General features: G+C 50.4%; 1 protein-coding gene across 1 annotated transcript; it reads left to right on the plus strand.

Annotated features, from left to right (window-relative positions):
* Window positions 1–1,260: 1,260 nt before the first annotated feature.
* On the plus strand, window positions 1,261–19,069 carry LAT2 (linker for activation of T cells family member 2). Its single transcript, XM_037375100.1, has 13 exons — window positions 1,261–1,392; window positions 6,641–6,743; window positions 7,501–7,540; window positions 9,030–9,073; window positions 9,921–9,975; window positions 10,641–10,684; window positions 11,202–11,240; window positions 11,818–11,848; window positions 11,991–12,046; window positions 13,916–13,981; window positions 14,817–14,879; window positions 15,738–15,822; window positions 18,692–19,069. Exons 2-13 carry the CDS (start codon window positions 6,659–6,661, stop codon window positions 18,963–18,965), a joined length of 882 nt encoding a protein of 293 aa, XP_037230997.1. The 5' UTR covers window positions 1,261–1,392; window positions 6,641–6,658; the 3' UTR covers window positions 18,966–19,069.
* The last annotated feature ends 873 nt before the right edge of the window (window positions 19,070–19,942 follow it).

A 19,942-nucleotide genomic window follows, 5' to 3' on the forward strand; every position in this document is an offset into this window, starting at 1 on the left:
AGTATCCTTTACACAGAGGCCAGCCAGAAAGCATGCAAGCGATTCAAAGGTGAGTCTTGCTCTTCTAATCTTCGTTTTTTTCATAGTTCAGATTATTCAAGATCGGCTTCTGCACCTGGATTTCGGGTGGGAACGGCTCTGGAGGGTGCATCAAAGCAATTATTTTTGCACCTCGGGCTAGAATTGGAAGAGGGAAAGTCTAAATGTATTTGCATGTACAGTGGTTAACTATCTTATCAAAGCAATGTTTCCTCAGAAAGCTTGATAGCAAAGCTCTCATCCCAGAGTTGCAGAAGTTGTGAACAGTTGGTGATTTTTATCATTTTTATGATAGAAGAGTCACTTTCTATCAGAGAGAGAGAGATATGTGGATGTAGATGACTGGTTGTGGCAGCTTGAGAGCGCTCTCATTTAAATATAACAGAATTTCCCTTTAGTGAATAATTTACATGGCTGTATGTGAGAGAGGTTTTACAGAGCCTTCATGAGCAGCAGCATGAAACGTGGTTTTGTTTGCAGTTGTGAAGCGTGTGCTGTTATGTGCCGGTGTTACAGCTATTCGGGGCTGTTACATGCGTGCGCGGGCTTTCCCATCCTTGGAGCAGGATACACAATCCATGTACTGTAGCGGGGCTCTAAGCCAGCAGATAAATTCCTTGGTATTAATAAACCTTCCTTATTCTATTTAAGCACCAAAAAAAAATTATCAGGAACTACTTTTTTCTTTTTTTTTTTTCTTTCTTTCTTTTTTTTTTTTTTTGAGAATACAGTGAAATTGTGCCTGATCTCAGCAAACTACCGATGCTGAAGCATAAGAAATTATTTTATTCCTACAGCTCTGGAGGGGAGCTCCAGGTTTGGCCCATAGCAATGGTGACCTCAGGCTATTTTCTGCCTTTGAGACTCGGTATCTTTTCTGTAAAAATTAAGTGAGGATTTGCTCTTTGCTTTATCTGCCGCGAGTTTTCCCGCGCAGCATCTGCCGCTTCCAGTGTGTGGTGTTAAATCTTGCCGAGGCTCTTTGCTAAAAGGAAACTTGAATGTTTTTTGGGGGCACCAGCCCCGTCTGAAACTCGGGTGCTGCTTGGGAAGGGACCTTGGTGGCATCTGTGGTTCCCCACCATCCAAGCCCCATCCTCTTGCCCCGGGCAGATGCGCCGAGAGGCTCCTGTGAGCGGCTGCGCGGGGTGAGTTGGTGCAAGCGGCACCCGCGGGTCCCCCTTGTGTGCCGGCCGGGGGCTGCGTGGCCGAGCGGCGGATGTTGGGGTTGGTGATTCAGATGATGACAGGAAACCAGAAGCTGGTGAACGAGCCCGGGAGGAACCGGCTCCAGTGCTGGTGGCGTGTGACCGTGCAGGAGGAGATGGGACAGATGGGGACGAGCGGCTGAGGGTAAGGTGGGATGGGGAGAGAAGGGTGCCTGGGGGTGCGTGGGGGTCGTGTGAAGGCTTTTGGGGTGCCCCACTGATTTTGGTGAGCTCAGAGAGCCTCAGCTAGATCTCGGTGACCTTTATATAGAGTTCAAGGTCATCCCTGTAAAACCCCTCTGGAAAGCCGTGTGCTGGCTGTTACCCCTCACTGCAGCTGGGGGCTGTTGCCTGACAAGCTCCAAGGTACGAAAGGTACCAAATATCTCGGCAGCATTTACACCCCTCTAGACCCAAGATGAGACTCTGCCCGTACAGCCTAGACTGCCCGTTTTACAATATTATTCTTCAAATCTTCCTACCCCACCTGCTGATGGTAACATGGCTGGTTTTTCATTACGTTATTTCTGCATTTACATCTACTAAAATATTCCGGAAGATTCAGACCGAGCTGCCCTTATCCCAAATCTCTTTGGTCCTGCTTCTGGGACCGCTGCAGACCATGCTGCTTCCCCCTCCAAAGCCAATCCTATGAAATGGCTGAACTGACCTGTGCTTTCTGGGATTTCCATCGGTTTCAGGGCTGGCTGGCATTGTGTGTATGAATGTATTTATTTTACTGCACAGAAGTCCTTGAAATTGCTGATCCTAGAGGGAAGGAGCTTTGTCTCTCCATCAGTTTTCTCTTGTGATCAATGTTCAGTGTAATACGGGCCATGAGGTAGACACTTGAGGCAGACACTTTAGCAAAACAGGATTCTGATGGGATAATCTTGTGTGTTATTGGCTCGTTTTCGTTGCTTTGGACTATGTAGGAGACGTAGTTACGTACATACGGGTTGCCGATATCTGTAGTTCCTACCGTGGCGTTCCCCTGGGCTCCGCAGTGGTGGCGAAGGACGCTTCATGGCTTTGATGCTGCCTGAAATGGGGGAAGTTAAGGGCAAATACAGGATATTTCTATGAATTATGTCCTTATGCTGGCGTGCTTGTTGCAGTTAGGATTTCCCACTGTATTTTCCACCTGAGGGTTTTTAAAGCATTTTGCAAAGCGATAATCCATGTGAAAGTTGATTTATCAATTCCAATTTTCCCTCTCGTCCTGTGTTCTACTAAAATGCATCTACCGCTCCCCTGGTATAAGATAAAGCACGCTCTGCTTGAATAGCTGTGGAAAACCAGACTTTATCTCTATGGCAGCAGCTTTCCTAAGAAAACTGAACACTGGCATAAAAGCTCTGGTAGGAAATGGGATGTGCAGACCTCTGGAAAGGAGCTTTTCCACAGGCTCATGCTGGTCATTGAAGTGGCTCCAACCACAGGAGCTCCTTCGTCTGAGACTTTAATTTCTAAATGGATAGGACTTTCTGCAGCACAGACAAACAGAAAGTAGCATTTCCTTTCTTAGAAACGTTCAAGACATGGAGTCAAGTTGAATATTGCATCTGTTCAACAAGTCAGTGTGCTAAATTTCATATGGCAAGGTTTTAAATAAACCTTAATTTAGCTCCGCTTTATATTTCATGCCAGTGACTCATCCAATCAGTCTGAATTAGTTTAATTTATTGCAAACTGGTGCAGGCTACAAAACTTCCTGGAGAGGAAAGAAGACGACTGTTTTATACTTGCCTTTTGGGTATTTTTTTTTTTTTCAAAGGGGTTAAATAAATTGCATTAATCTGCGATTTCTGTCTTTATCTTGCAATATGAACTTGGGGGTGGGCTTGATGCCTGCACGGGGCTAAGATGACTTTGTGAGAAACGATCTTGCAGAAACCCACCCCTTTCTGCCGATGCCACATCAACACATTCCTCAGCCTCCTCGTTTTTCAGCAAAAAGTTTAAGTACATTTTAAGTACCGTTAAAGGGGTTTTAAGTGAGCTTTTTCCCACTGCTGCTGCTGTTGGAAAGTTCTTCCAGACTTTCCATCCATTAGGGATTTTTATTTCTAGCCTGTGCATATCCAGCGTATACCCCCACACTATATAAGCCAGTATTGTCTTATTTAAATTTAAACAGCTTTGCTCACTTTGGTGTTTCTCTCTTGGCCGGATTAATGGTGTCCATGTACTCTCGCTCTTTGCTTTAGTAGATTTAAAAGGAGGGGATCTTTCTGTGTTCCCTGGTAAAGCAGCCTCTTCTTCCCTTGACTGTTCATCGTGAGCCCTGTTAACGGGCGTGAATCCTTAATTTAGGACTAGAAACCTTCTGCACCAGCAGCTGGGCTGAAAAAACACCTAACGTGTACAGGGTGAATGATCACTTGCAAGTTCGTTAACTCTTCCCATTAAAAAAAAAAAAAAAAAAATTGTCATGAGACAAGCAGCCCCTGTTGGGGCAGGCAGGCTCCCCCCTCGCTGCGGTGCTGCGGGCATCACTGTTTATCCAGCCCACAACGTTGTCTTTCCCTGGAATCGCTTATTCAGGTGCAATCCCGGGGGATTGCACCGCCGGCAGCACGTGCTGTGGCCACACCAGCTCCCTCGTGCAAGAAGAACCTTCTGCTGGTGCAAAAAGGGGGAGAAAAAAAAAAAAACAAAAGAAGAACAGAGAAGAGTATAAACAGAACGGGGCATTTTGATGCTGTCTGCATCTTGCTCCTGAAACTAGCTGGGAACCTGGTTTCCCCCATGTTTGAATTTAGCATCTTGAAAGCCAGGGTGCATTCCCAGATGAGCGGGACTGCGCGTCCTTCTGATACACATGGATCTTGCCACAGACCTGGGTGCTTGGAGGCTGTTTATTCTCCTCTCCCCAAGTCGGAGAGCCAGGGAAGCATGTTCAGCCTTCCAAATATTTTATTTATATCCCGCCAGCCGTGAGTAAGTGCCTCCAGCCTTCTGCTTGTCATCAGTCTGTTCATCACCTCCTTCCATCAGCTCCTGCCGAGAGGAGGTTTTGTACCAGAAGGGAGGATTTCCATGGGCTCGGGTGTTCGGTGAACACAAGACCCCCCAGGCTGGTGGGGTGCTCATGGCTTGGTGCCTGTGGGAGCTTTTGCTGCAGGGATGCTGTGATGGGGATGGGATGTGTGGTGCCCTGCAGGGCAGCCGTGGTGGGTAACAGCTGGTGGTGGTCTTGTGGGGCTGGGGGCTCGGGAGCAGCCTGGCTTTGCTGATATACTGCCCCACCGCAGAGATAAAACTGGGTCTAGAAGGGAGATGCTGGCCTTCCTACAGCGCTACAAACTAGGTCAGTGGTGTCAGGCGCCTTCAGCTCCACCTTATCTTTACTTTAATTTATTATTTTTTTTAAAAAAAAAAGGGCAACCCCCCCTCCCCCAAACTAACAGTGTTACAGCCCTTTGTATAATGAATTTTGGTCACCGGCCTCAGGCCAGCTTCCCTTAGCTGCCTCTTGCAGATGCTTTAGAGATGATCCACGGCTCGTGATTTCCAGGGGGGATGCTGAGCCAAGGGAAAATGATGTGAGAAACCACATGGGTTTGACCAGGCTCTGTCCCTGACGTCCCAGCTGTGGCTGGGGGTGCTGGTCCCCCGCCTCCAGGGTGGGTCTGGGGGGGTCTGGGCACACAGTTAATTTAAAATTACTCATCCCATTTTCCTAAGAAAGGAAGGAAAGGCCTCTGGGGGTCTATAGAGAGCAAAGCCACAGTGGCATGAGTGCTGGGAGGCCAGCAGCCTCAAAGAGTAGAAATACACCCATTTTTCTCAACAAAGGATGAGTTGACATCCTGCTGGGTGTCGGGTCACTCTTGGGCAGCCAGGCGGTGTTCAGGCAGCGCTGAGAGGATGCTGGAGAGGATGCTGGCACCAAGCCCCGACTGCCCTGTGGCGATGGCTCCCTCCTGGCAGGGGCAGAGCAAGGTGCTCAGGAGGCTGTGCCTGTCTTCTCCTTCCCCTGCCCCACACGGATTTACACTGCGCCCTGGTAATTAGGATACCTGTGTAAGACCAGGACTCCAGTGCCAAGCTGGACCACAAACCTCCCACCAGCATCCTTGGCCACAGCACTGGGCAGGAGGATGCTCGTGTGGCTGCTGGGCGGGGGTGGGTGGGGGCTTTGAGGGTTCTCCCATGCGAACGGGCTGGTGGAGCGGCAGCGGCTTGCAGTTTGGGCAGAGAAATGCTGTTTATTCCGCTTTATGCAAGCGGAGGCAAAAGGTGCTGAGCAGGGCAGAATCAGGCTGCTGTTTTCTGTGGTCTGTTATTGATATTTTAAATTCTTTATTATTTACATTTCTATAAATCTATGTTTATATATTTAACTATACTTATAATACATATATTTATAATGACTGTATTAATACTTAATGCTTTAATATTTCAATTATTAATTATATGTATGTGCATATATATATATTTCCTCCCCCCATTCACAGTGGCTCTACTGATTACAGCGCAGGCTTCAGTGGTAATAAAGGAGATTGAAGTCAGGCAGGAGCGAAGCTTCCCACCAGGCAGAATGACAACGTGCTGGCCTTTGGCAAGCTAAAGCATCTCTATCCCTAGGTGCCAAACGAGAAGTTTATTAAAAACAAAAATAAATTAAAATAATCTGTAAGTAAGGAAAAGCTGGCCCTAGGGAATAGGAATGGGCTAAATCATCTGTCTCAGTCCCAGCAGGCTGTTTTCTGTGATATTTATAGGAGGTTTTGTATTTTAAAGGAAGAAATTGAAGCCAAATGATACTGATGATTGCAAAATGTTAGCTGCTGTTTGTGGAAGAGCCTGTCGTGGGAAGGAGGGGAAGAGCCGGTGTCCGGGCCAGCTCAATGCAGAAAAAATAAGTGTGGGGAATTTAACATTGAAAGTAATTCTGTGCTGCAGGGAAAGAGCCAGAATGTCTTGCACAAAGGTCTTGGCAGCTCTGAGCATCTCCGCGTGCCTCCCTTTTTGCCCTGTCCTCTAGATGTGAAAAAATAGTATCTGCTGACAACGTTTGATGATGGCAATGTGGGTTTCGGGGGATTGGGAACGAGTAAATTCAAGTGGGTTTTTCCTCTTTGTGCCAGTGCCCTGAGGGGAACCCCGTGACCCTCTTTCCCTACAATGAATCGAGGGCTCAGCCCCGGGGTGTGCTCAGGTGTTACTGGTGTGGAACGTGTGTGGGTAGCCCCTCGGACCGGAGCAGCGTGGGGAAAGGGCGCTGCCTCCGCCGCCCTGTGAAATAATTTTAAAGTCTCTTCTGTGTCCTCAGCGAATGGCCAGTTCTTTGGGGGTGTGAAGGCAACGTGGCCCTTCGGGGGGTAAGAGCTTTCCGAGCGACGTGCCCTCAATGCTCACGGGGTCCCCTCGCCGCTGTGTTTCAGGCTGGATGCAGCCAGGCCATGGCGCAGCTGGAGCTGCTGTGGGCAGCCGCGCTGATGCTGCTCGGGGCCGCTGTCAGCCTCTGCGTCAAGTGCCAGCTCTCCGGTAAGGCCCTGTCCTTGTGCTTTGGGGTCCTGGGGGGGGGGGGGGCACGCTAGCTTGACCCTTTCCTCTCGGGATGTGCCCTCTGGGTGGGTCTGGTTCTGCTCAGCCATGTGCAGGCGCGGGGAATGCCGCCCTCACCAGGATGCTCCAGCACCTTGAGCTGGGAAGGGTCTCTGCTGGCAGCCGGAGAGCAGTTGAGGTGGTGGAAGGACCCCCCACCCCTGCAGCACCCCTTCCCCAGGGTGGGTACAACACCATGGGCTGCAGACCCCTGCCCATAGTCACCGTGGGGGGTGGCTGTGGGACACTCGACCCAGGAGGGCCAGCTCCAGATGCACAAATCCTGCAGAGATTCTGGGGCAGACAGGCAGGGGGAAGGCAGGCACAGAAGGAGAGCCTGGGGGATAAATTCATATATCCATTAATTATAAATTGAGTGGGGTGAGCAACCACCCCAGTGGGGCTTCAAGCCCACCTCTGGGCACTGGGTGGGTTATGCTGGGGGAGAGAGGCTGCAGTCTGGGGCTTTGGAGACGGGAATCCTGGCTTGCTCTGCGGTGTCTGAGACAAATACTACGATTTAAACATGGTTTAAAAAAATTAATGAAATCCCTATCGCAACTGCTGCTCTCTGCCTCCGCTGTCCTCTCATGCTTCTGGTTGCAGAAGTTTTGCAAATGTGTTCTGTTGGTCTTTCTGATCTTTAACTCCCAAGTCATCCTTTTCTAAGAGCTTTTTTTTCCCCTTTGTCTTCCAGCCACCAAGCGAGAGAAGCAGCCAAGTGAGAGGACGAACCAGTAAGTTGCCTTTCACAGTCACATTTCTCCCCCAAATAGCTCACCCGGGTGAGACCCTGGCTGGAGCCAGACCCATTCCATGCCTCCCAGCTGAAATCTGGATTGATATAAAATGAAGGAACCCCAGAATGGGGCGTGGAGGATGGTGAGCCCCAGCCCAGGGCGCTGCCTTTCCAAAGAATAATCCAAAATGAAACTGAAGCTCTGACTGTGATACCTGTGAGTCATTAACTAGCTGGAAAAAAAGTCTCAGAGAATTGGAAGGGCAAGTCCTTATCCTGTCCTGTCGTGCCCCAGGGTGAGGGACAGGGGTTGGTAACTTCACAAACAAGACCCTGCTTTTGGCTGGTGCCAGTGGGACCCTGTGCCAGAGCAACCACCGACCTGCAGCATAAGCAGCGAAGGAAACGCATCATGTACACACGCACACCCCCTTATTTCCTTCAGCAACAGACAAACCACAGCTGAATAATAGAAAAAAAAAAAAAGCTGGCTTGTAACCTTTGATATAGGAGCAAATGTGGTGCAGAGGGGCTCTGCAAAGGCCTCCGTGGGGTTGGGGTGTTTGCTTCTGCTCCAGGATGGGGGAAGGGCTTTGGTGTGGTCCATCGTTGGGAAAGCCAGCGCAGGCACCATCCTGCGGGCTTGTACTGAGCCATCCCAGCTTCTGGAAATTCCTAACTGGATGGTTAGGTGGTTTGACTTCAGGCTCGTGCTATTGTGTGCTCCCTTGAGAGCTCTGTTTTGGGTTAGTTAGGGCTTTTTTGCAGGCAAAGGGGTTTAACTCTACGCGTTTACAGACTTCGCCAGGAGGTCTCCTGACATCTCATCTCCCCGCCAGCCCCGAGCTGTGAATACCAGCTTGGGATGGGGGGTGACTTAAGGGAGAGGAGTGGGGGGAAAGGGGTGCTTTCAGGGTCCCAAAATCAGAGTTGGCAAGTGCCTCTGTGCATCTGCAGCAGAGGAGCTGCTGAATCCTCTTGTGCTCCGAAGAGTGGCTCTAACTAAAATGTAAAGAGGTTCCTGGGCATATGTTATTTTTATTGTTGATCACGTATGTTATTTCAGGTTGATGTCTAGGCATGTTAGGAGGGGCAGGGACAGCAGCAGAGGTGAAGCAGTGTGGTTTGAAGCCATTTCATGGGTGAACAACCATGGATTTTGTGGGTGAAAATGCTCTTCTGGCCTTAACTGGTCCATAAAGCATTGGAGCTGGAATTGTCCCTGTGTCCTTCCCTCTGCTGGCTGCTCTGGCAATGGCTCAGAAGCACATCTTGATTTTAAAGGGTCAGAGAAGGGTCTACAAAACTGCTCCCAGCTCACACGAGTCCTGCGTGACGTGCTGAGCAGCGTGCCTCGGCGTTTCACTAAACCCAGTTTGGAGGCTGTTGCCCTCTTCCCTCCGCTCGCCGAGTGGGGAGGGCTTGCACTGATTTTCCGTGTCACAGACCCCCACCTTCTGCTGAGGTTGTACCTCTATTTTTCCCAGGCTTGAAGGGCAGCAGACGTTTGAGGTGATTCGATTCCATTCCAGTGAGTACGAATGTTGCACGGGGCTCCTGTGCTGCGGGGTGGGGGTCCTGCACGCAGGGAATTGCGGTGGGGTAAAAATACAAGGGTCACGTTGAAGCCAGGCGGTGAAATGATGTAAGACCGAGATTGTCAAAGCCAGCTTAGATGCTTCTGGGGATGCAAGTTCTGAGCTCTAGGAAAAAGATGTCCCTTGACATTGAAAATAAATCACAAAAGCAACGTCACTGAAATGCAGCATCTTCACTTGGGCTCCTCCAAGCTCACCCGTGTGGGTGAACCCGAATCGCTAGGAGTGACTCATTTACCATCACCCTCTTGCTGCTTCCTCCAGCAAGTTGGGTAAGGTGCTGACCTTTTCATTTTTATCCTGAAATCAGCTGCTGACAGTCTGTATTAAATGTCACCACCCGCAGACAGGCTCTGCGGGGCCGCTCCGACCCCTGGGACCCTGCTGGGCTTGAGCCCCATAACCCCCCTACGAGCCTTTGCTGGAGCCCAGCCCGCCCGAGGCTCACAACCTGCGGGTGCAGGGCGAAGGGGGGGTGCTGAGCATGGGAAAGGCCCCCCCATCAAGCAGGGTTGGGGGAGAACAGGCAAAAAGGGAGCAGTTGGGATAGCAGCTTCCTCCGGTGTGGGTTTGCTGGCTCTGCGGGCAATGGGCACCAGCTTTGCCTCTATTTGTTTCCTGGTTTGGCCATTTCTGAACTTTCAAGGAACGATTTGGAAGCTATTTTGGGATGCATTAGAAAAATGCTTGCCAGTACGGAGGAATCCCCTCTGGTGGATGCTCTTTGAAATATCTGCTGCTGCCGTAATAATTAACACCTCATTTTGTTCTTGGTGCTAGCTACGACCCGAAGGCTGGAACAAATTAAGGAGCCTGAAAACTTATCAATAGCAAGGTAGGTAAAAAAACCTCGAACAAAATCTAGCTGTAGGGCCAGGATTGGATGAATTTCACCCAACATACATGAATATTCAAGATTTGGGATTGGGTTCTGGACCCTATGGATGTGGCTTGGGCTATACTGCAAGAATCGTAGAATAGTTTGATTGGGAGGGACCTTTAAAGGTCATCTAGTCCAGCCCCTCCTGCAGTGAGCAGGAACATCTTCAGCTAGATCAGGTCGATTAATTTTTTGATGGTCGACAGTGGGTTTTTGTGCATTTTTGTGGATTTTCTTCAGTCTGACCGCATCCTACTGGCAACCATTTAAATCAGACCCAAGGAGATGAGCTGGGGCTGTGCAGAACAGGTACATCACGAAAAATAAATGGCCATTCTTTGTTTATAAGTGGTTTGACAAGAGAAATACCTTTCTCCCTATCTCTAAAACCCCCAAGAACTATACAGACACAGTAACTCTGCTGCAATATTCAGGCATAGTTATTCCCATCTTGGGATTTGACCCCAAACTCTTTAGCTCCCATCGCTCAGTGTGAGCCCCGTTCTAACCTCACAGGGAGGTTTCACAGACGGTCCTTCTGGCTTAGTCACTGCTGTGGTTTGTGAGCCCCGGGACGGTTGCTCAGACCTGGGATTTTACTTCCCTTTTCTTTCTTTCAGGAAAACCACCAAGGAACTCAGTGCCTCCCGGCACGCTGGATACGGTGAGCATCTCCCCCGGGATGGGCGCTGGTTTAATGCATTCCCCATCCACGTGGCCACAGGGGAAGCACCTACCGTGAAATCCCAAAGTGGGGATGTTGCAAACATGATTTGTATAGGTGCCAGCTGGGAGCTCCCACCGGTCTTGGGAAGATGGAGCCTGTGAGAGGCTGGTTACTCGCTGCTGGACCGGGGGGTTATCCTGGAAACAAGCCGAGCAGTAATAAAATTCCCTCCTGTTACTAGCACCTACCCGTGATGGTGCGCAGCGACCCTTTACAAGATCTAACCTGGGTCTGAGTTTAAAATCCAGTGCTCGTCCTGCTGCAGCTGCCCAGTCCCGGTTAGAGCCATGGGGCCAGTTTATGTGAAATGACACCCCTGGCTGTCCCAGCCCCTCTGCCCTGGGGCATCTGACTGTGCAGCCACGGCCCACGGCCCCTAAATGCTTGGTGGCCCCGTCATTGAACCGCTCCCATCGCTCAGCCGGAGCGTAACGTGCTCTCTGCTTTTTCCCAGGGAGCCGGACCGAGTGCAGGTACCAGAACTTCCTGACAGGTAAATGGTGCAGCTGGGTGGCCGGATTTTGGGGGGGAAGGCTGCCAAGGTGCTGAGAGCTTACCGGGGCTGAGAGCCGGCAGGGAGCATGCAGGCAGCCACTGCTGCAGCTAGCAGAGCTCCAGCTTGGTTAATTTAGTGATTGCTTTATAAGACATGCACTGATCTGATTAACAGCCAGGATGGAGGGGGACGGGATGCTTGCAAGCCCCCTGCTCTCTCCCATGGAGCGTGAGCTGGCGCTTGCCCTAAGAGGATTATTGGCGTATGGGGCTGTGCTCTCATTTCCCAAACTGGAGGAATATTCCTGATCTCCCTGCCAGCTGGCGGGCTCTGTCCATGAGAGGCGATGAGCCCTGGTTTTCTCCAGGCCTGGGGTGGATTGGGGCTGCCTGCCCTGCCTCCAGCCTCCAGGCTTTGTTTGTGGATGGGCTTCGGGGCTGTGCCAAGGCGTTCGGGCTGCTGGGGCCATCTGCTCTAGCTGTGCGCGGGGGATTTGTCCAGCTGTGCTCTGGGATGGCGGTTTGGGTTTCTGCAGTGGTACGGCGTGCTGATGGCAAACCCTCTGTGCTTGCAGAGGACTACCTGCAAGAGGACGCTGCCTACGTGTAAGTAGCTGGTTGCTGCCCACCAGTGCGATGGAGCAGAGCCATACTGGTCCCAGCACGGTCCTGGCTCTTATAGCTCAGGCTGGGAAGCCTGTGGGCTGCCTCAGGCAGGAGAAGCTAATGGTGGCTGTTCTTCTCGCAGGGAGCCCATATCTCTGGATTACTACAACTGTGCCAGTTTCTTCAGACCACCCAATGGTAAGGTCTCCACATGAGTGAGATGGGTTCCTTCTCCAGCCACCAGCCCGGCAGTCCCAGGGCTCCACTGAGCTCACAAGGCTTCTCTTGCCTAGGTCTGGGTGTTATTGCTGCATGGCCTGGAGCAAGGATGGGTCCGGGAGACACGCTCCTTAAGGGGGGTAGCAGAGCCGTGGGGCTTGAGGGACGCCCAAGCTCCCACCAGTTCGTCTGTTGGCTATAAGCAGGACAGCATAAATGCATCTCTGTCTCCCATTGCACAAGACACTTTGTTCCTGCTGTTTCATCTCTGGGCAGCAGCAGATTCTCCATTGCTGCAAGAGCACATGGGGTAACGTGGCCGCTTCCCTGTTCTTAGCTCAGTGTGGTTTGCATGAGCAGAGATTGCGGCCCCGCAGCGTCCTGCCCAGGCACACAGGGAAGGACCTGTCCTCATCCAGAAGCTTTTCGCCAAAGGGACACCTTCAAATATTTTGTGTGCTTGGTTGATGAAGCTAGTGAATGAAGGTGGGATGAAACACACTGCTCCATTCAGAGTATCTTTTCAAGGCAAATATTGCATCTGTGAAATGTTTTCACCTCCCTGGGTACTCAGCACTTCCCTGTGCTGACTCAGACATCAATCTATTTTTATCCAAAACTAATTTCAAAACATGAATCGCATTCTTTATTTAAAGAGACTGGGGGGGAGGGGGGAAAAAAAAAAGAGAAAAAGCATCTTGTTTACCAAAAGAATTTACATTAAAAAAAAAAGGGGGGGGGGGGGGGGCAGAACAAAAAGGGGAGAAAGAGAAACCTGAATGTGTTCCTATGAACGTCTTCGTGACTCTTATTAGTTGTAATGCTTTCAGTGGCTGAGGACTACCTAGAGGTAGTGACAGTGTGTAGCTGTTGCAGAGCTGCTCAGAGTGGCTCAGTTGGCTAATGCCTTCCCCTCCTGCCCAGTGTGGCCTTGGCCAGCAGAGCCCTGGCCCACGGAGGGGCTGCCTGTCCTGGCTGAGGTCAGTCGACCTCAGTGCTTCTCCTCTTTGAGCCTTTAGAGATGCAGCAGAGGGTTGTGAGGTGGGCAGCAGCGGTGCTTACTGCACTCACTGCCAGCAAACTTTTCCAGCTTAGGTGCCATGACCATACCAACTGCTGGGTGTCAGTGGTGGCAGCACCAGTGGATGCAGGTTTTGAGGTTAGCAATATAGGGACTCATGTGGTTTGGCTGCTTACGGGCACACCCAGAGAGCTGATATAACCAGCAACAGAATGAAGGGCTCAGGGTTTTAAATTCTTTCAAGCAAATCTTGATTCTAGATGCTATTAGATTTTACATGCTTGGATTGGGGCTCAGTTCCTTCCCAGAAACTGAGAATAAGCCCAAGAAGACACCACAGTCGCAAGGTTATCACTCTCTGGGAAGGAAAACTCCCTCCTGGCTGTTACCCTGAGCTGGGAGCCTGGAGATTCACTCCCCACCAGAGCCAGCCCTCCTCCTGTTCACTGCAGGGGCTGCTGTAGGGCTATAGTAATGATGCTTACTGGGTTTTACTCCTATCTGGAAGCAAAGTCATGGTGCCTCAGGACCAGCTTTCTCCATTTGTCCTTGGGTCACTCCACGGGTGGTGCTGTGCCTGAAGAGGCTTGGCTGGCACTCCGCAGCATTGGAGATGGTGCTGCCGTGGGGCAGCGATCGTCCGGTTCAGCTGCACTGGGGATGCCTTGTTCCTGGGTCAGTGTAGGCTGTCACCAAGACTAACAATGTTTTACCTAATGTGCATTCTGTTGTGGGAAACAGCCCTCTCCTGCAGGAGATCAGGGATCTTTCCAGGTCACCTACGCTTCCTGAAGTCCTTTGTGTCCCCTCTTTCTTCTCTCTGCCAGAGAAAGAAGAGGATTCCCATTCCTATCAAAACGTTGTCATTGAAGTGTCTCACAGCTCCGATTCAGGTAGGTGTGTCGCTGCTGCGGTGTGTGCCTGTTGCACAAAGGTATCTGGAAGCGCGGAGAGGGACAGCAGCCTGCGCAGCCAAGGGAAAAGCCCCTCGTCCACAGGCTCAGTGATTCCTATCGGCTCCGGGCCGGCAGAGTCAGGGTGCAGGGGCTGCTGCAGGCACAGAGCAGACCTGGAATGTTTCCCCTTTCTGCAGGAAAATGCATGTGGTGATATCTCACTGGCCAAGAGCTCACCTCCAAGCTGATCCCTTTGACTTGGAGGTTTCTGCAGCAGTTCTGGAGCTCTGGGGTCTGCCATTGTTTCTCTAGGTTTTTACTGTTGTTATAGCCAAGATGGATCATGGCTCTAGCCCCTAGCTGAGGTTTCTCATCATGTCGAGCCCAAGAAGGCTGCAGCCAGTGAGCCACTGGAGGATGACGTTGGATCACAGTGTCTGTTTAAGGGCTTCTAGCTTCTGTCCTGGAATGTTGCAATCAAAATAGGAAGTCAGTTTGGTTTCCTTCAGCGAGTTAACATTAACACTTTCTGCACTGCTTGAGCCTGCCTTGCTTCTGCCTGGCTCTGTAGAGTGATTAGAGGAGGCAGGAGCAGCAGGGACCAGTCTGATCCCCGTCCGTGCCTGCAGATACATAGGCATGTGGTCAGGGCTGGAAAAGCGATGAGGCAGTGTCAGCAGATCCGCGGCAGGACGGCAGCCACCTGGCTGGAAACTCACCCACGTGCACGGGGTGGTTGGTCTGGGTGCGGTGGTAGGATGGGGGGTTGACAAAGGTCTGGTTTTAGCCCATTTGCTGTTCAGCATCATTGTGTCCTCGTTCTTAATCACAGATGATGCTGTAGACTATGAGAACAGCACAGCGATACACGTATGGGAACTCCAGCAAGTGGAAGGTATGTTCTCAGCAGTTTACTATTTAGAGATGAGGCTCATAGGCAGGGTGCCTGTCACGCTAAACAAGTATAGACCACACTCCGGGTAATGCGGCCACTGGCCCCATCTTGAGTTATGTTTTCTCCAGTCGCCTGTGATAAACATCTAAGGCAATTTGCAAATTGCTACACACGCTTGTAATTGAATGCTGCTGGGATGTCTATTACTCCAAAGGCCACCATGTAGGTGGCTGTGCCTAAACACTGACCATGGGATGCTACAGGAGAATGTCACTCTTCGTGTCTTACATCCTCTTATATTTTGAAGTTGCCCTGGTGCAAGCTCAGCCTTGTAATCCCCTCCGACAAAGAAATATGCAGCACGCACATCCAGCAGGTCAGCCCGCAACTCTCCTGCAGTAATTGGGGCTGCATGTTTTTTAAGCTGACCTTTAAAGAGCAGTTTAATCTGTGTGGCTTCCTGTGAAGTGTAGCAGGTAGTCTGGCCTGGGAGATAGTGGTGAATGTCTGCATATATCTGTTTAGGAGCTTTCTGTCTCTGGTATGAAAGCTGCCTAAACAAACTTATTCTTGTTATCCTGTTTGCACACTCTCTAGATTAAATCTAAGTCCGTCTCTGCTGGCTCTGAAAAGCTGTCTGTGCTCGCCGCTTGCAGAGCGTTTGCAAATTTGCCGTGACCATGTTGAAGCCCCTTCAAGGAGACCTTGACACTGTGATCTGCGGTTTCTTAGCCCAGGCACAAAAATACATCAGCGATGCAAGGCTAAATATTGGCAGAGCGCACAGCCTGTCTATGGCGTATATGTGTTTTTAGATCAACCCGCTTACTGATCAGTGCTTGCCATCTTCACTCACAGCTCTGCAGAGAGAAAGCCCAGATGATGAGCCAGACTACGTCAACACGGCTCCTGTGTCAGGCTCTGACACTCTGTCAATGCAAAGGTAAAAAGAGAGCATAAGGGTTGATGTATCTATTTAGGAGTGGAAGGATTGTGTTTATGCCAACGAGAGCTCAGCTGGAGCTTTGGCCCTTGCTGGTGGGGCCAGCCAGTGCCCAGCAGCCCATGTGAGCAGTGCAGGGAGCAGGGGCAGCCTGCTCCGTGCCGTGCCACGTCTCTGGCTGATGCCAAGCTGACTAACGCCAAGCGTGGAGACAAATCTGTCAAAGGCCATGTCCTGGCCCCAGTGCAGCCCTCCTCCAACAGGCACAGGAACTCAAAACCACTTCAGAGCAGCTTCAGGCAGCACTGCTACATGCTGCAGACAGGAACCCCCAAAACCAATCTGGTCTGTGCAGCTCAGAAGCTGAGCAGCGTAAGGGATTCCCTGGGCTCAGCTGAGCCCTGCCTGCTCTGCTAAGATGACATATCCTGCCCCATTATCAGCAGCAACCTGATGCTGCTGACAAGGAATTACTCGCTGCAGTTCAAGTAAAAGCTATATGTAAAGAGCTGCAGGAAGGTTGCATGACACTGAAAGAGTGGGTGATATTACACGGTGTCAGTAAATGCATGGTAGCGTACAGAAGAAAAGCAGCCTCAGATATACCAAATGCAGAGGCAGGTTCTGCATTTGCTGTTGCAGCTCAAAGGGGGCTCTTGGAGGCTTTGCAGAGAGCTTGCAGCAAGCACTGGCTCGGTTCTTGGCAGAGCAGTGCATGTGGATTGCTGAGAAAGGGGAAGAGGAAAGTAAACTGCTGCTGTGCTAATGTAGAGATCTGTGATGTCCCTACATGCTGTTAGGGCACATCCTGTTGGTCTTCCTGCTCCAGACTGGACTGGGACTCCAGCTGGGAGAGGGACTGGGGCCAGTATCGATCTCCCTGTCAGGTTTTTACTCTCTGAGCACCCACAGAGACCCAGCGGGATAGTCTTTATGCCATGTGCTGGCAGCTCCAGTTACAGGGTTTTGTATTTCCTGAACTGTGGGCAGACTCCCAAAATCAGATCTTTCTGAAGCTGTGTAGAGTGTTTAAGATTTGTCCCTGCCACGCAAAGCACTGTCACCCTGTTCTCCACATTACAGTGTTTACTTTGAACTTCAGCAGCCCATGGCGGCAGCATTAGCTCTTACAAAGCATATGCTGGAGGGGAAGCAGCACCAGAGGCAGGTTGTGCTTTTTGGCAAGGATTCAATGTGTGTCATTTGTGGCATGCAAGTTGCTTCCCAACAGCACATGTACATGGTCTGGCCAGCAGCAAATACAGCTCTGCCTGTGGGACACCTGTCCCCAGCCCATGGACACGCGCAGCTCCCCACAGCCCAGCCTACGGACACGTGCAGCTCCCCACAGCCTGACACCAGCCTCTGCTGGGATGCAGCTGAACACGGGAGCCCCAGCCCAAGAAACCTGCCGCAGCAGTACCTCACTGCCAGGCATCTCTCGCTGCTTGAGCTGCAGCAAACTGAGAGAGTATTATAAAACTGGCCTGCTTTGGATGGGGCTGCAGAGAAACTTGCTTTTTAGGTGTTTAGGGAATAGCCAGGCATTGTGTTGGCTAAGCGTTTAGAGGGAAAGCAGATTATCCCTGAAAAAAATGAAAAGTGCTATAATGCTAACTTTTATAAGCACTTCTGCATTTATTCCTCTTCCACAGAGAAATTTCAAGGAGGAGTGGATTACATTTCTGCATTAGTCACAGCATGGCCCTGCTTTTTGCTAGGCTAGTGGCCCCATGGCACTGGGCACAGCAGACTGCTCTGTTGCTGTTTGTAACTGGGAGAGTGCCCACCTCGTCCAGAGCTCTGAGAGGAACTAGCAGGGCTGACAGATGCCCAAAACATTTAGCAAAGCTTCTGTAATGACCCTACCTGATTCGGTGGGGAGCAATGATCAAAGCAGCACAGGGGCTACCATAAATCCACCTCCCAAAGTGATAAATGACGCTAGGAAGGTAGAAGAGGGAGGAATAGCTGTCCTGTGAAGGACTGGTGATAACAGATTTTCTGGGACAATCTCTAGTCCTAGCAAAATGCTGTCGTGGCTGTATGTGTAAATAGCTTCTGGCAGCTCTGTAAGTAAACAAAAATTGGCAGTGCACTTTTTGCCATTGTAGTGACGCCTTTGTTATAGCCTTTGCTAGCAGAGTAACGCTATAAAATCCCAAAGTCCAACCAACAAATGCCAGCAGAAGTTTTCCACTAAGGGAGGGTGAATTCAGAAACAGGCTCCTGGCACTTCTGTGCCCTCTGCTCTGCTCAGGGATTGTCATCTGGAAGCATGGCTGGGGCTTCTGCTTAGACATGGATGTTTTGTAGCATACTTCACTACTTTTCTCTGGAAAGAATATGTAACAGGCAGCAGAGTTAAGTTGAAAGCAGGGATTAAAAGTTAGTGGACTCACTATTTTTTCCCCTCTTCTTTCAATTATTCTGAGTAAAGTCTGAAGAAGTCCTTTGCTGTGCTGTGAGAGCACATTCAGCGAGCATGCACGCGGGGAGAGGGGAGATTTCGATCCCTCTGTGAAATCCCTTCTCCAAATTGCACCCAAGATCACGTAGAATGGGTGCCACTGAAAGGAAGAAATGCTCTGCTTGAAGTCCCATGGAAGTCCAACTGCAAACCTGCAACTGGAGAGAGCACTCTGGCAGTGGCCACGGGCAAGCTCATTATCCCATCTCATTTCCCTGCACATCTCCTGGCAGGAGGATGACCAGTCCATGTAATGTTTTCTCCTGTCAAGCATGAAATGAATGTTTAAATTGCTGAGCACTAATGCAGCCAGCTACTTAACATGTCAGGGTGACTCACGCACGATGGTATTAAGACATAGGGATTATATTCTGATTTAGTTCCTGTGCTCTCCTACAGAAGCAGTTTCCTACAGGAGAGGAACTGGCAAGGCAGAGGATGCTTTTACAACAGCAGCAGTTCTCTGGTGCTGAATGAGATACCAACTTGTTCATGTAAGCTAAACAGAATTAAATCCCCACCTTATCCACAGCTTGTAATTCAGTGTCTATGTCAGGTTTTTCTTGTGTTTCAGTATCTGTTCTGTAACGATGCAAAGACGCTGCAACAACTGAGGTCAGAGCCACAGCTGCCAGCCTCAGAAATGGCATCAAGTCTTTCAGTATTGCTGTAGGAACACCAGCCCTGAAACATAACCTCTGTCTCTTGAGCCCCAATGCACAGATTTGGCACCGCTGTACCACTTATTTATTAAAATTGAAAAGCCTCCAAAGAAAATGTGGTGGTTTATTATGGTTTTCTATGATGCAGATGATGTCTGCATGGTTGGGTGAGACAGAGGTGGGAGCACGTGAGAATGCACAGGATGATGTGTGGGATCTTATGGGAAGAAAATGTAGCTCCTTAAAAGGCTTCTTCCTCAAAATGGGTTCAGAAAACTGCTTCAAGAGGGGACACAGCCCACGCTCACTTCTTCAGGATGGGTAAGAGTGAGCCCTGGAGTGGGAGAAGGGGATGTCAGGTGCTTCCTTCTACAAATGACTTGGCTATATTTTTAGCAGAATCACTGAGACCACGGGTGGCCGCTGTTCATGTAGCTGAAACCGCAGGTGGTTAGGAGTTCGGCTTAGGAGATTTCCTTGTAGCTCCTACAAATGCATTTATTCCTGCTTCCACAGGACTTTTACAACACGGAAAATCTAGTGTACTTCAGGGATGTACACAGGCAGGGAGCCTGATTTTCTGCTTACCCCAGCCCAGCTCCCACTGATGCCCTGGGGTTTCCTGATGTTTAAATGCTCTGCAAAAGGTTCGCACAGGTGGGGGATACTAGCATCCCAGTGAGCCTGGAGCAGATGCAGTGACAGCCACGGCCTGCGCTGGCTCTGCACAGGCTCACAGACAGGCAAGGAAACAAGGAGATGCCTTCGTTACTGAAAGGGTATGCCCAGCTCTTGCAGGGTCATGAAATTGTCACCCTTGGTTCTTCAAGTGCTGAGTTCATCACCAAGGATGAAGCTCCCCCTTCTCCTGCAGTGCTGCAGCCCATAGGTTTTTTGCTAGCAGGGAAGAGCGAGCTTCATTTCCAGTGATGTGTGTTGATGTTACACCTACTGCTGATTCATCTCGTAACTGGAGGGAGCCATTAAA

Source organism: Falco rusticolus, chromosome 1 (genome assembly GCF_015220075.1).
Source record: "Falco rusticolus isolate bFalRus1 chromosome 1, bFalRus1.pri, whole genome shotgun sequence".
NCBI lineage: Eukaryota > Metazoa > Chordata > Aves > Falconiformes > Falconidae > Falco > Falco rusticolus.

What these genes read in the sequence shown, in the direction of transcription:
- LAT2 (XM_037375100.1), top strand. Translation starts at nt 6,659, where the DNA reads ATGGCGCAGCTGGAGCTGCTGTGGGCAGCCGCGCTGATGCTGCTCGGG. An exon ending in CGTCAAGTGCCAGCTCTCCG is followed by an intron (nt 6,744 to 7,500) that starts GTAAGGCCCTGT and finishes TTTGTCTTCCAG; the next exon opens with CCACCAAGCGAGAGAAGCAG. An exon ending in GGAACTCCAGCAAGTGGAAG is followed by an intron (nt 14,880 to 15,737) that starts GTATGTTCTCAG and finishes CTTCACTCACAG; the next exon opens with CTCTGCAGAGAGAAAGCCCA.